We start from the raw sequence: 12,510 nt of genomic DNA, 5'->3' as shown, positions 1-12,510 counted from the left end.
ATTTAATGGGCTGTTTCTTAATCCAGACCCGTGAGGATGAACAGGGGCAGTGACATTAAGGATAGAGAGGAGAAGGAATAGTTTTAAGAGGTAGTCTCCAAGCGAAATTGACAGCACCTGCTGACTGCGTAGTAAGAGGGGTGGAGGTCAAAGGCAGGGATTTCTACCTTAATTTACAAGGTTCAGGAGTGACAGACAGCAAACTCATTCAGTGCGCTTGAACGTCTCTGAATGCAGTCGGTGGCCTAGGGTCTGGGAATGCAGGGGACAGCACTAGCTGAGCACGCATACACATAGATACGTTGTTACAAACTGGGCTGAGGGCTATAAGGGTCAACAGAGGGCCTTATGGAAGTCTGTAATGGGGTCTATCTAGTGTGGGGGTGTCGAGGAAGGCTCCCTGAGGATGTGACATGTGAACTGAGACCTGTGACAGTGGCTCTCAGCATCAGCACCACCTGGGAACTTGTCAGCAAGGCACATTCTCGGCCCCACCCCCACCCAGGATCCAGCTCTGGAGTCAGGGTGAGGAGCTGGGGCCCAGCAGCTGGTGTCCAACAAGCCCTGCAGGTGATTCTGATGGACACTCAAGTTTGAGAACCGCTGATCTTTGGGACAAGGAGGCATTCATTAGGCAGAGTGCAGAGCAGGACGAGGGGTGTAGGCAGAGGGCTGCAGCATATGGGCAGAGCTGCCCTGAGGGACTGCCGGGGGTCAGCGTGTCAAAGCCCAGGGAACCTGGGGAGGAGGCGTGGGCCCGTCCCGCATGGCCTTGTGACACCGTGAAGGACTTTGGTCTTTATTCCAAGCAATGGGAAGCAACTGGAATTTGTAAAGCAAGGCAGCAGCAGGAGGAGAACAGCGTTTACAGATGATGACTCTGGCTGATGCGAGGAAAATAGAGGGGCCACAGTGAGGGCGTGGGTGAGCGTGCGGTGTGTGGGTGGTCTATGGTGCTGTGCGCGCACGTGTGTGGGGTGTGTGTGTGTGTGATCGAGATGGGAAGAGGACTGGTGCTCATATAGTGTTGACATAAACTACCTGGGAAACCTAGAATTTAGTGGGAAATTCATGCAGACTGGGGTTGTTGACACAACTCAGTAGCTGGCAAAATCACGTGCTTCTCTTAGGCCCAAGGCTCCGTTCTTGTGGCTTGATAAGCTAAAAAAAGAAATCTGTCTACCAATCTGTGCTAACCCCATTGCTCTCTTCTTTTTCAGAATTTACAGATTCAGAAATCGTTTATATTGAAGGAAATGAAACGAAATAGCACCAAAACCAATGGCAATGGCGCCAAATCAGGCTGCCCCAAGGCCAGGTGAGACGCTTCTTCCCAAACGCAGTGTCCCCGCCGGGCGGAAGAGCGTGTCACTTCCACGACATCTGTTAGTGTGTTGTGTGGGCTGGAAGGCCCCAAAGGAGGGTGCTTTAAACATTGATAACGACTCCGTTACCACTTCGGTCTGGTTGTGTCAGTCATTCGCTCCACCAGCACACACTGAACGCTGTTTTGTGCCAAAATTGTCTGGGAACTTACATATTCATCACATCAGCAAGTGTTGGCTTATTCGTTTTAAAGCTGGATGTCCTTCATTTGGTGCTCAGCATCTTAGAGCTAGCACGCAGTCTCAGCCAGCCTGGTGAGCGGAGAACCTGTCTTCAGCCAGGCAGGTCCCTCGTGACTGCATTCTCAGTCCCTGCTGTAGGTGGCAGCAGCTGCAAAGCTTTTCCTCACCAAAAGGGAGCCTCGCAGACTTGCCTTTCCCAGCCTGGAGGGCTTGCTGGAGCCTCCTGGCTGCCCTGGGAACAGGATGTGTGGCAGGCTCCTGGCCTGCTTGCAGGGGCTGGGAGAGCCCACTGGTTTGCAGTGCTTCCGTCTCCGAAGGCCGCCAGTCACACAGCTTTGGAGATGGGAGCAACTGTGTGGCAGCCGACGTGTTGTCGGTTTTTCTGACACAACTTATTTTCCCGTTGCCTGTTGCCGTATCTGTCATCACATTAGGGGTGGTGGTGAGTCTGAAAATGTTCATAAGGTTAGAGTGAAGTTTTGAGACACTTTCTGAAATTAGACTTTTGTGGCCATGCTAGAGAAAGCCCACTGCAAACAAACAATATAAGCTTTTGCTCTAGGAGCCTTGCGGCAGCAAGGCCTTCGAGCTGATAAAATGATTGCAAAACCACAAGACTCAGTTCAGTTAAACTCAGCATTCATTATGTTTTTGGGCCACCATAATCGGATGTGGTCCCTGCTGTCATGACATTAATGGTCTAACAGGGGAGATGGCCACGGGACAATCCAAGGGGTCTTGGGTGTGAATTAAGACCCCTTTCCGATGCTGCTCACTAGTTCTCAGTATAGGGGGTAAGAGGGAGAAATCGCGGATGCTGCTGAAACTTCTGCCTTGGACGGTTAGGATTCTCACTGATCCTAAACCAGGTCCAGGAGTGGAAGGCTGTGTGTGCGCATGCATGCGTGTGCGTGTGTGCATGTGTGTGTGTGTGTGTGGGGGGGAGTGCTGTTTGAATGATGGCTGTGCAAATCATTCATTTGATACATATTTTTGGAGCGCCAGTTATTTGCTGGGCACTCTTGGGCTGGGTGTACAGTAGTGTAAAACCACTTTTATTTCATGGGGCCTACAATCAAGTTGCTAATTTCCCAAATAAAAGTGTAATAACCCATTGTGGTGAGTGCAGTGCAGGGGAGGGGCGGGCTGTGCTGAGAGCCTCTGCAGCGAGGAGGTGGGCAGGGTGACCAGGGAGGCCTGTCTCAGGAGGTGATGGTCACATGTGGAGCTGAAGCGGGGAGTTAGCCAGGTGAGGGGCGGGGGTGGGACCCAGGCAGAGGGAGCATGGGAGTAAGGNGAAGCCCAGAACAGCGGTCAGGGAGGCCTGTACATACTCCACAGTCCAACCAGGCTGCTGCTTGGTGCCTGTGGGGGGTGGGGGGGGGCAGGAGCCAGTCAGGTGCTGCCCGGCGGGCATGTCACAGCTAGCGTGCAGTGCTGTTTCTTAGAGAACATTTAAAATCCGAAAGGCCAGTGTCCCATCGTCTCAACACAGCGATTTTTGTCACCTCTTCTAGACCCTGTCCACATGTACAAATAGATTTTTATATCATTATTTCGTAGCGTTTACCCCAGAAAGAAAATGTTTTTCTCTCAACATTGTCCTAAAAACGTTTTGTTTCGACAGTCCTTCTAGTTTATCATTTATCATAGCGAGCTACTACCCCATTAAAGCACACAAACTTTGAGAGGTTCGTGTTATATTTTGAGTTTGATTTCAGAGTGTGTGTGTGTGTGTGTGTGTGTGTGTGTGTGTGTGTGTATAGACTTGAAATTTATGCTGCAAGAGAAGGTATTGATGAAAATGAGGTTTGGGAGGAAGTGACAAACAGTGTTGGGATTTGAGGAGAGCCCGAGGCAGGGGAGACCCTCGGTGGAGGAAAAGGCTGTGGTCAGACGCCCTGGGGCGGCCGTGGTTATAAGCTGAGTGCCACCTAAAAGTCAGCCTACACACATGGATGTTTCTGCTAAATTGAATTCAGATGGCTGGCGAAATTGTTTTTTACGATACCCTATCATTTGGAATATATTTGTAAATCAACTTGCGTTCTTCTAATTCCTATGTTTGCAAAGGTAAGACTAGGATTGCAAGACAGCTCTGAGATATTAAGGGGATATGAGGCTGGGGTAGGGGAGGCAGGACTGGGCTCCCAGCATTGGTGGCATGAACCCCAGAAGCCTAGTATTTAGATATTTATGTAGATGACTTACTTTTAATTTTTCACATATTCTTTTGAGTAGGTTGCAGAATTGTTAAACTATTTTGCAAATGCAAGGTATCCATTCTTGAGGGTTGACCGATTTTCTTATTTCTCTATCAATATATGCGAACTTCATAGGTAGCTGTGTGTTTATATGAGAATGCACACGAATCACTCACATGTACACGCTCCTGGCCCAATTGGGTAAAAAGCCTGGGAGAGTTTGGGTCTTGGCTTCATGACTTTCTTCTCTGGGGTTTAATTTCTCTGCCTCTGAAAAGATGGAGAATGGTATCTAACTCACAGGATTGTCACAGGTTGCTGACTAACCAATGGCCAGGAAGTAGGTGCTCAGTTATTCCAGGTGAATCTAGTAGAATCACCTAAACGTAGCATTTTCAGGGAACTTTACACCTGAGCCTCCTTCAAAACTGTGGACTCGAACTTATAAATCAGCCTCAGGTTTTTCTACAGTAGTGGCCTCTGCTTGTTAAAACACGGATGGCTGGGCCCCCAACCCCAGAGTTTCTGATTGGCTGGTCTGGGTGGGTCTGAGAATTTACATTTAAGAAAAATTCCCCAGTGATGCTGAGGTTGCTGGTTCCAGGACCACATTTTGAGAACCGCTGTTTTAAAGCTATTTGTCTGCTTCAACAGCCTTTTAACACTCATTTTTAAACATGGAAAATACATACATTAAAAAAAATACTGGCATTAATAACAATAAAAACCCACATTATTTCTGCTTGAGGAATCTACAAATTGATTAGCTCTTTCCCTCTCCAGATGAACTGGAGATGACACCTGTTGGGAACAGTCTTTCCTTTGACCCCTGAGACTGGATGATTCAATTTGCATGCTCATCCGCTCCAGTAAGGCGGGTGTCCCCGAATATCCACAGGCTGCGTCCGTGTGGTTGGAGATGCCGCACGGGCACCTTCTTCCCGTTCTTTGAAAACGTGCCGCCATTTTCTTTAATCCTGGGTCAGATGGGGAGCTGCTGGAGGGTCGGGTGGGTCATACTTCTCATACGTCTCTGTTCCTCCACCCTCCCCGATGGGTGGGCTGCAGTGTTTGCTGAAGAATGAACCCATGAGAGAGAGCGTGGTTGCTTGGAAAATGCTTACACCACGGATGTTTGCGTCAAACACCCAAACAGGCCCCAGATTTGGCTGTTTGGAATATTCGTGTTGTAATTGAAGTCTCACTAGCTTTTATGATCATAGAAATTATACCTGGAGAAGACCCAACAGGTCATCCAGACCCTCCTCCCGCTGGAAGAGCGTTATTCCCTGCAGTGTACTCAGTAGCATTGGGAGGAATTACTTTTCATATGATTTTTTTTTTTTTACGCTGTCTTCAACTAAGTGTTTCTTGAATTGAACCGCTTTGTATTCAAGTAATAAAATGCACAACAGGCAGTACATTTCTGGGTGATTATCTCACTCCTCAGGTGGTGTAATAAGGCACGAGGCCAAAGCCCTGGCATGCCTGATTGTTATTAGGAAGTGAATTTATGGGTAAAATAAAGAAAGCGGTTATTTGCAGCAGCAGTAACTGCAGTAGGGTTGCAGCAGATCCTCCCCGCAGAGTGGGCTGAGGCAGGACACGAGTATTCCTAACCATCCCTGTGGCCAGAGACTTCTCACCGCCATCAAGGAGCCGGGTATTGATTTTGTAGAAAGCAGCAGTGAAGCCTTGACCATTGTCAGCCATGCGAACTGGATACCCGGGAAGAGCACCACTCCTGGACCCCGCTCTGGGCTTAGGAGCTGTGTAATCCCGGGCACACTGCTTGCCTGCTCGGCACTGTTTCCTCAGCTCAGAATTGGGAAGAGCAAAGCGTGATGAGGCATGAGCATGGTTAAGTGACAGGTTTGCATGAACCTTAAGCACGCTTCCTGGCTCCTGTAAGTCCCCAGTAAATGCTAATTGAATTAGAGTAACTTTTTTCCCTTCTTAAACTTCTTCATAAGTTTGAGTTTCTTGTCTCTTAACTTTTCAAGCTTCTTGAAACTCCCTGACAATCACTCTGTCTTGCCCACTCTCCCACTTGCCACCGTTTCATTCTTTATCGTCTTGCCTTAATTCTGAGATGCTTCCACCGTCCCCACTTGGCTGCCGGTTACTCGACTTCCTATTTCAAATGGAATTGTTTTCTTAATTTTAGTTTCAGATTACTCATTGCAGGTATATAGAAATTCAAATGATTTTTATATATTGCTCACGTATCCTGCAACCTTACTGAAGCTGTGTGTGTGTGTGTGTGTGTGTGTGTGTGTGTGTGTGTGTGTGTTCATGTTCTTTAGGATTTTCTGTATACAAAATCATGTTATTGGCAAATGGAGATAATTTTTCATGTTAGTCTCCAATCTGGATAACTTTGTATTTATTTTTCTTGCCTAATTGCTCTGGCTAGACCCTTTAGTATAATATTGAATAAAACTGGTGAGAGCAAACATCTTCATGTTGTTTCTGATCTTTTGTTTTACCATTAAATATGATGTTAGCTCTTGGTTTTTTTATTGATGCCCTTTGTCAGGTCAAGGAAGTTTCCTTCTGTTCCTGGTTTGTTGAGTGTTTTTATCATAAAAGTTTGTAGGATTTTGTGAAATGCTTTTTCTGCATCCATTGAGATGACATATGTTTTTTCTTGATTCTATTGTTACATTGACTGATTTTTATATGTTCAGTCACCCTTGCATTCCTGGTATAAATCCCACTTTGTCACACTGTCTTAATTCTTATTATATGTTGCTGGATTCAGTTTGTTAGTATCTTGTTGGGGATTTTTCCTGTAGTCATAAAGAATATTGGTCTTTAGCTTTCTTTTCTACTGATGTCTTTGTCTGGTTTGGTATAAGGTTAATACTGACCTCATAGAATGTCTTGGGAAGTGTTTTCTCCTCTTTTATCTTTTGAAAGAATTGGTTTTAATTCTTCTTCTTTAAATGTTCGGTACAATTCACCAGTGAACCCATCTGGTCCTGGGCTTTTTTGCAGTAAGTTTTATGATTACTAATTCAACCTCTTTGCTTGTTAAAGATCTATTCAGATTTTTTTTCCTTCTTTAGTGAGTTTCAGTAGCTTGTGTCTTTCTAGGAATTTTTCCATTGCATGTAAGTTATCTAATTTGTTGGCATACAATTAGTATTCCCTTGTAATCCCTTTTGTTTTTGTGAAGTCAGTAGTAATGCCCTGTCTTTCATTCCTGATTTAAATAATTTGAGTATTTCTCATTTTTTGTTGGTCAGTCTAGCTAAAAATTTGTCAGTTTTTGCCAATGTTTTTCAGAGAACCAACTTTTTATTTTGTTGGTTTCCTATTATCAATTTCATTTACTTCTGCTCTAATCTTTATTAGTTCCTTCAGTCTACTTGGGTTTCATTTACTCTTATTTTTATAGGTGTTTTTTTAAGGAAGATGGTTAGGTTATTAATTGAGATTTTCTTTTTTTTTCATGTAGGCATTAAGAGCTATAAATGTCCATCTAAGCAATGCTTTATCTGCATCCCATAAGTTTTGGTATGTTGTGGTTGCATTTTCATTTATCTAAAAGTGTTTGCTAATTTATCTTGTGTTTTTGTTTTCTTTGACCATTGGTTATTTAGGAATATGTTGTTTAATTTCCACGTATTTGCGAGTTACTGAGTTCCTTTCTGTTATTGATTTCTAATTTCATTTTAGTATGGTTGGAGAACATATATTATTGATAATTTCAGTCCTTTTAAATTTATTGAGACTTGTTTTATCTCTTAACATATAATCTATCCTGGAGAATGTTCCATGTGCACTTGAAAGGAATGTGTATTCTACTATTAGGTAGAGTGTTCTTTAGGTGTCTGGTAGGTCTAGTTGGTTTATAGTATTGTTCAGGTCTTCTATTTATTTGTTGATCTTCTGTCGAGTTGGTCTATCTGTTATCAAAAGTGGGTCTTGAAGTCTCCAGCTATTATTGTTAAGGAAGGAGTGTCTTTTCAATTCTATCAGTTTTCACTTCATGTATATTGGGGCTCTGTTATTAGGTGCATATATGTTTATTTTATCTTCATTTATTCTTTCTCTAATGCTCTTCCTTTCTTGACCCACATGATTTTTCCTTCTTTCTGAAGAATTTATTTTAACAAGATTTCTTGCAAGTAGGTCTGCTGGTGACAAATTCCCTCAGTTTTTGTTTGTCTGATAAAGTCTTTATTTTACCCTTTTGAAGGATAGTTTTGCTGGATACAGAATTCTAGGTTGGTGGGTTTCTTTTTTTTCTTTCAACCCTTTAAATATTTCATTTCACTCTTTCCTTGCATGGTTTCTGAAGAAAGTATGTATGGGTCATACTTTCTTTCTCTCATAAATCTTTTGTTGAAAATTAAACATTTTAATAATGTGGCAATTCTTGAAATCATAGTCTTTCATTGTTCTGTTGTTTAGTGATTTTTCTAAACTAACCTTGTAAAGTCTGTATTTTTTGTCATGTACAGCCACTGAAGTCTGATTGGTTAGCTCAGTGGTCAGCTCATGATTGGACAGAAATTTCCTTAAATACCCAGAAACAATAGTCTTCTGATCTTTGTTTTGGGACTCTTTGTATGTGTTGTAGCTTTCCTTCAACACTCAGCCAGGCAGTTTACAAATTCTACCTTAGCTTTCCTTCCTGCTTATGACCTTGACCGGAGTCTCAAGGTCAGCCAGAAGTGGGAGCTTAGGGAATTCTCAAGTCTTTCCTGAGCAAGCACTTAGCCCTGGACATGCTCACAGCCCTACGCATGTGAGTGGCCATCTAGATTCCCAGGAATATGTGAGAGCTTCTCAAAGCCCCTAGGGGCATCTCATTCCCTAGATTTTCCCTTTAAATGTTTTAGTTAGTCTTTTGCTTGCTCCACCTGTTATCTACCTGCTCAGGCACCTAAGATTTTAAACAACAATTGCCCCTAACTTTTTTAATAAATGCCTTTTGGCGAGATAGCCTGTTCTCCCTGGGCAGGCTCTGAATTAGTTCAAATAAAGACAGCCTGGTGAGTGGGGTCTTTCAGGAAACCATCAGGTAGATCAAATAATGAATATATTCTGGTAATGGAGTTGTTTTGTTTGTTTGTTTGTTTTTAGCTGAGCCATCCTGCCATCTTTTGGTAGCTCCGCGGCAGCTCAGCTTGGGCGGGACTTGAACCGCTGTTGCTCAGAGCTCGCACTCTTGAGCAGTCTGGTAATGGAGTTTTAAAGGAGTTCGGCCATCTCTGCTCCTTCGAGTGGCTCTTAGGGTTTTTACTGTGATCACAGGCTCATGATCGAGGCTCCGGCAGATTTGGGGGCAGAAGGAGATGGGAACAGGGAAAGTTAAAATGCCACAAAGGTTTCCATCTTTCATTAATAAATGCTCCCTAGATTGCTGCAAACCTTTGGTTAAATTCCCGAGTTCTGAAACAGTTGATTGTGACGATTTTTGCCAGTGTTCTCAATGCTGTTATGGAGGAGAGGAATTTCAGAAGTCCTCACTCCACCATCTTTTTTTTTTTTACACTTTATTTATATATTTATTTTGACATTCAATAATATTTTACATTAATTTCAGGTGTACAGCATAGTGGTTAGACATTTCTATAATTTAAGAAGTGATCCCCCTGACTAGTCTCGTATCCACCTGGCACTATACATATAGTTATTACCCTATTACCGACTATATTCCCTCTGCTTTGCTTTACACACCCATGACTATTTTGTAACTAACAATGTGTTCTTTTTAATCCCTTCCCTTTTTTCACCCTGTCCCCATCATTCCGCCATCTTTGGTGCTATCCCCAGCTCTGTCTCTGACTGTGTGTTGGATATACAGTGAGGCACTTCAGGAGAGCTCAGAGAAGCCAGACTCTACCCCCACTGCCCACCAAAGAAGTGAGTGCACGGTAATCAAGATGCAGGCGGATTTTCTTATCCAAAAGCTTCTTTATTTTCCCACTTTTGAAGATTATTGGATCTGCTGAAAACAAAGGTGCCTGCCATCACAATTTGGTGTTCACTGTAAGAATAGTCTTTGAAACGCTGGCAAGAAGGTCATGACCAGCAGCGTTTAACCGTCTCCGGCTGTCCTTTCAGAAAAGGAATAGATAGGAGGTCGGCCACATTTGTAATGTGTGCTTGAACATAACATAGCCTGTTTTCTTTTATATCACAGGAATTTAACGTACAAAATGGCGATTATACCTGATTGTCCTGCTTCGTCTCCTCACACACAAAGATTCACAAATTTAAGACCCCATTCTTCACCATGTAGAATCTATTCAAGAAATACTTTCCAAAACATGTTCAGACCTTCTTCTTCAAGTGAGTATTCTGAGCAAATAAGACTAACAGTAGATATCACTTATGTATTATATGTTCAGTATGCCACAGACTCTGTATCAAGGCATCAATGTCATATAAACTTCACAATAAAACTATGACGTGGGTTCTATTTTTATCCCTATTTTATTTGTGGGGAAACTGAAACACAGGTTGATTAAGCCACTTGCCCAAAAATTGCATAGCTTTTAAGTGGCAGGGTCACAATTTGAACGCAGCCAGTGTGATTCCAGACTTCGTGGACTTAACTACGGTGTTATCTGGTATACTTCCTCCCTCAGTTTTTCTGAATTAATACTTTATTTTTTGAGTAGTTTTAGGTTCACAGAAAAATTGAGCTAAAGTGCAAGAAAGTCCCCATGCACCCCTTTACTTCTCACCCCTAGATTCCCCTGTGGTTAATATCCTGATTAGTGAGGTGCGTTTATTACGATTGCTGAGACATTACTGAAATGTTATTGTTAACCGAAGTCTACAGTTGATATTAGAGTTCACTCTTTGTGTTGTACATTCTTGGGGTTGTTTTTTTTAAAGATTTTTATTGGGGAATTGGGGAGAGGAACAGTGTTGGGGAATTGGGGAAGGGGAACATTGTGTTTTTCCAGGACCCATCAGCTCCAATTCAAGTTTTTGTCCTTCAATCTTAGTTGTGGAGGGCGCAAGTTCAGCTCCGAGTCCAGTCGCCACTTTCAGTCTAGTCGTGGGGGTGAGGTGGGGGGTGTGGGTCGAACTGGCAACCTTGCTGCTGAGAGCACGCGTTCTCACCAGCTCAGCAGCAGCTCAGCTTGGGCACAGCTCACTGGCCCATGTGGGAATCGAACCAGCGACCCTGTTGCTCAGAGCTCGCGCTCTTAACCAACTGAACCACTCGGCCGGCCCACATTCTTGGGTTTTGATAAATGTATAAATACATATGTCCACCCTTACAACATCATACACAATAGTTTCACTGCCCTAAAAACCTCCTGAGCTCTGCCTGTTCATCCCTCCCCAACCCCTGGCCACCACTGATCTTTTTACTCTCTCCAGAGTTTTGCCTTTTCCAAAATGCCGTGCAGTTGGAATCATACAGTTTGCAGCCTGTTCAGATTGGCTTCTTTCACTCAGCAATATATGCACCTAAGGCTCCTTCGTGTCTTTTCATGGTGTGGTAGTTCATTTCTTTTTATCTCTAAATAATGCTCTCTTGTATGGGTCCGCCACAGTTTATTCATCTGTCCACTACTGAAGGCCATCTTGGTTGCTCTCACACCTTGGCAATTATGAATGAAGCTGCTGTATTTGCATACAGGATTTTGTGTGGACATAAGTTTTCAACTCCTTTGGGTCACGCACTCAGTTTCCCCTCCCTCCTCTCTTCTCCTCCCTCCCTCCCTCCCTCCCTCTCTCCTTCCATCCTCCTTCCTTCCTTCCCAGACCTTTTATGAGACCTAATATGTGACAAGAACGGTCACAGGCACTGAGGATAAAGAGCTGGGTGCCGTAGAAGGGCCTGCCCTCGGGGAGCTCCGCATCTAGAGAGGGAGACGAAGAATCCCAGCAGACAGGGACAGATGCCATAACAGAAGCAGGGACAAAGCAGTGGGAGCGCACACCCCCATGAGCCGGAAGGACGCAGAGGGGACGTAATGAAAGGGGACGTTGGCTGTTGCCTTGTGAGTGACGGACAGGCGTTCTAGCCAGAAGTCACACTCGGCACCCGTGCTTGCTTACAGTGGGTGAGACTTTAATCATGTGGTCATCATATGCACCCGCTAGGGAGCCGGAGAAATGCAGACATTGTTTCAGATGGCCACATATCTACCCAGATCTCAGGGTTTCTGTTTCCAAGGGAACGGGGAGGGTGGGTCGGGGGGTTAACTAGCGATTTCCAACGCAAACATTTATCATCAGTAACAAATCTGTTCCAGCCCAGTAGTTCCACTTCTGTGACATCCTTGGGATGTTTCTTGCTCTATCTAATGTTCTGATAGTGCAGAGAGGACAAGTGAAGCGGGCCTGCAGGATTCGAGGGCACTCATGCTCCTAAGGCTCTTGGCGATACCCTTTGGGAAGATTGTACCTGTACAGCCCACAGGTAATATCTAAGGGTGCTTATTTCTAAGCTTCCTGGCACAGAATATCATCCTTTACAGCTTGTCTATTTGAAATCCCAAAGCAACATTCTATCGTGATTTTCATTTGCATTTCTTTCATAGTAACGTTAACTTTGATTCTCAAGTTGATCAGGTTTATTTTTTTTGTAAGCTGCCTTTTCATATCCTTTGCCCATTTACTTACTGTGAGTCTTCTTAGTGATTTGTACGAACTCTCTTTGTTTTAAAGACGTTAATGCTTTATATCTGCCTTATGTGTCATCAGTGTCGTTTTTCATTTGTCATTTGCTTTTTATTTTTATTTATGGTACTTTT

The 12,510-nt window shown here is 43.9% G+C and overlaps 1 protein-coding gene across 1 annotated transcript in view; it reads left to right on the top strand.

Annotated features, from left to right (window-relative positions):
- EFCAB6 (EF-hand calcium binding domain 6) overlaps positions 1-12,510 on the top strand; it is a 183,745-nt gene that overhangs the window by 6,447 nt on the left and 164,788 nt on the right. Inside the window, 2 exon segments of the mRNA XM_019632342.1 lie at positions 1,221-1,318; positions 9,933-10,081. Coding sequence (XP_019487887.1) covers positions 1,257-1,318; positions 9,933-10,081 — 211 coding nt within the window. The 5' untranslated portion in view covers positions 1,221-1,256.

This window comes from Hipposideros armiger, unplaced genomic scaffold, assembly GCF_001890085.2.
Source record: "Hipposideros armiger isolate ML-2016 unplaced genomic scaffold, ASM189008v1 scaffold_1129, whole genome shotgun sequence".
In the NCBI taxonomy this organism is placed as follows: domain Eukaryota; kingdom Metazoa; phylum Chordata; class Mammalia; order Chiroptera; family Hipposideridae; genus Hipposideros; species Hipposideros armiger.
This window is presented reverse-complemented; position numbering and strand designations above follow the sequence as displayed.